This window comes from Atta colombica, unplaced genomic scaffold (assembly GCF_001594045.1).
Source record: "Atta colombica isolate Treedump-2 unplaced genomic scaffold, Acol1.0 scaffold112, whole genome shotgun sequence".
NCBI lineage: Eukaryota > Metazoa > Arthropoda > Insecta > Hymenoptera > Formicidae > Atta > Atta colombica.
The window spans coordinates 183089-185267 of record NW_017259198.1 but is presented as its reverse complement, the minus strand read 5'-3'; the positions used below and the strand labels follow the sequence as shown (position 1 = coordinate 185267).

General features: G+C 29.3%; 1 protein-coding gene across 1 annotated transcript in view; it reads right to left on the bottom strand.

Moving 5' to 3' along the window:
- LOC108693981 (zinc finger protein 780A-like) overlaps nt 1-2179 on the bottom strand; it is a 7357-nt gene that overhangs the window by 2379 nt on the left and 2799 nt on the right. The window contains exon 3 of the mRNA XM_018203227.1: nt 186-479. Coding sequence (XP_018058716.1) covers nt 186-479 — 294 coding nt within the window. The remainder of the gene's footprint in view (nt 1-185; nt 480-2179) is intronic.

Genomic DNA, 2179 nt, shown 5'->3' with positions numbered 1-2179 from the left:
ATACATATACATATATATACATATATATATATACACACACACACACATATATATAATTCTCTTTTTGAACATATCAATCAATTTAGATTAAATATTTCTCATATATCATAAGATATAATCAAATAAACATAACAGACTCTAATTTTTTAAAGGCAGTCGCTCTGTGACCGATTTATCTCAGTCACTTCGAGGTTCCTGCCAACACAGCCTCGAGTTGGTGACAATATCGATGCAGTAAAGTTCACGATCCGGATGGAACGTGCGTATGTGCGTCCACACGTGCGTACGCTGTCGCAAGTGATGCTTGCAGTACGGACATTCAAATCGCTGCGGTATGCCGCACTCGTATCTGTAATGCCGCATCATGTGACTACGATGTTTATAACTGCGATGACATTTCGGACATTGATGGCGTGGCAGAATGTTCTGGCCGTAATCGATGTTAAGAGAGCGCTGCAGGGTCCACTTCAGGTACGGATCTGGAAAAAGAGAATTCACAGCCGATTAGTGAGGAAAAACGCATCAACATGTGGCGAATTCCGCGCGCGAACTTCTTCGTACTTGTCTTGACTCTGAGGATAATTCATCGGTCACTGAAAGTTGCGGGCGCGAAGCTCTCGTTTGAGCTTTGCGACATTTCCCATGAATGCGTTACATCTCGAGTACATGAAGAACTCTCCCCTTGCAGCTTGCTGTGCTATAGAAGATATCGTCAAAAAATCTGTGCCATTGGGAAAGTATAACGTTTATAGAATCGACACAATAATAGTAAAAATACAATCAACACGACAGTACAAACAAGAACATAAAAAAATTCAGAAGATAGAGAAAACATTTGACAGGATAATTGCATTTCTCGAGGCAAAAATATTTCTGTCTATAAATAATGTTGCATATCGTATAAATCTAATGTATAATTAAAACTATGTACAATATTCATCGGTTTCGGCATTAAATGACCTTATTTATTACCGATAAATTGTAAAGACTTATAATGTAATTTCAATATCTTGAAAAAAGTTACAAGCTTCACATACTTTCTCACATAAGATAATATATAAATAATCAAAATCAACCTATAAGAAATAAAGTTATAATAAAAATAATCAAGTAGCCATTAAAATTAATATCCATTAATATAAATCCATTAATATAAATATTTATATAAATAAATATAAACACAAATAAAGAGAAGAAATACAAGAAGGAATTTGTAATTCTAATTGCAGCTCGTTAATTCTAAATTACAATTAGGTTATTTTTTTCCAATAATTAACATAACTTTGTTCCTTTCTTTCCATCTATAATTGTAACTTAACTTAAGTTATATTTCTTTGGTAACTAATCATTAATTTAATAGTTACATTTACAGTTACTTTATACGCTTCAAACTTATTCGTCAACATATGAATTGACCAAAATAAAATGTTTAATGTAAACAATAGTAATTATTTCTTGTGATTGGAATATATCTTTAGTCTTGATAACCATCTCTATAAAAATATGTTTATATTAAAAATTAAAATCTTTTAGTATGTAAACACGTTTTAATAATATTAATCCTACAAATTTTGATTTTCTAAGTATACAATTATTTTGTCATAAATATAACAAAACTAAATAATATAATCAATTTATCATTAATATAATGTATAACTGAATGTTCAATATAACATAATTTAGTAATGCTAAAGATGTATAAGACTATTGCATTTCAAATAGCAAAGCATAAAATTACAAAAAATTAATAAAAAAATAATTATAAAGAAACGACTTGTTACTTTTTAAGTAACTGTAATTAAGTAACTGACAATATGTTACTTTCCAAAATCAATAACGAGTAACAATAACTAGTTACTTTTTAAAAGAAAAAATTGTAACTTTGTAATTAGTTACTTTTACAAAAATAACTTTCCCAATCGTGAAGAAATTTTTTTCGATCAAAGTGAATTTTGATGCTTAGTAACATTCATATGTGACTATACAAATATAATTATTAATTCTATAGATTGTGCACCGATTTAGTTTGTCGGACTTGAAACACAACTATGAAACACAATCATGAACTGAAATAATCTTACAATTAAATTAACTGATAATTAATCAATTTAATATCATTAGCATTTAATCTGTAAATACACACACACATACACACACACACACACACACACACACACAC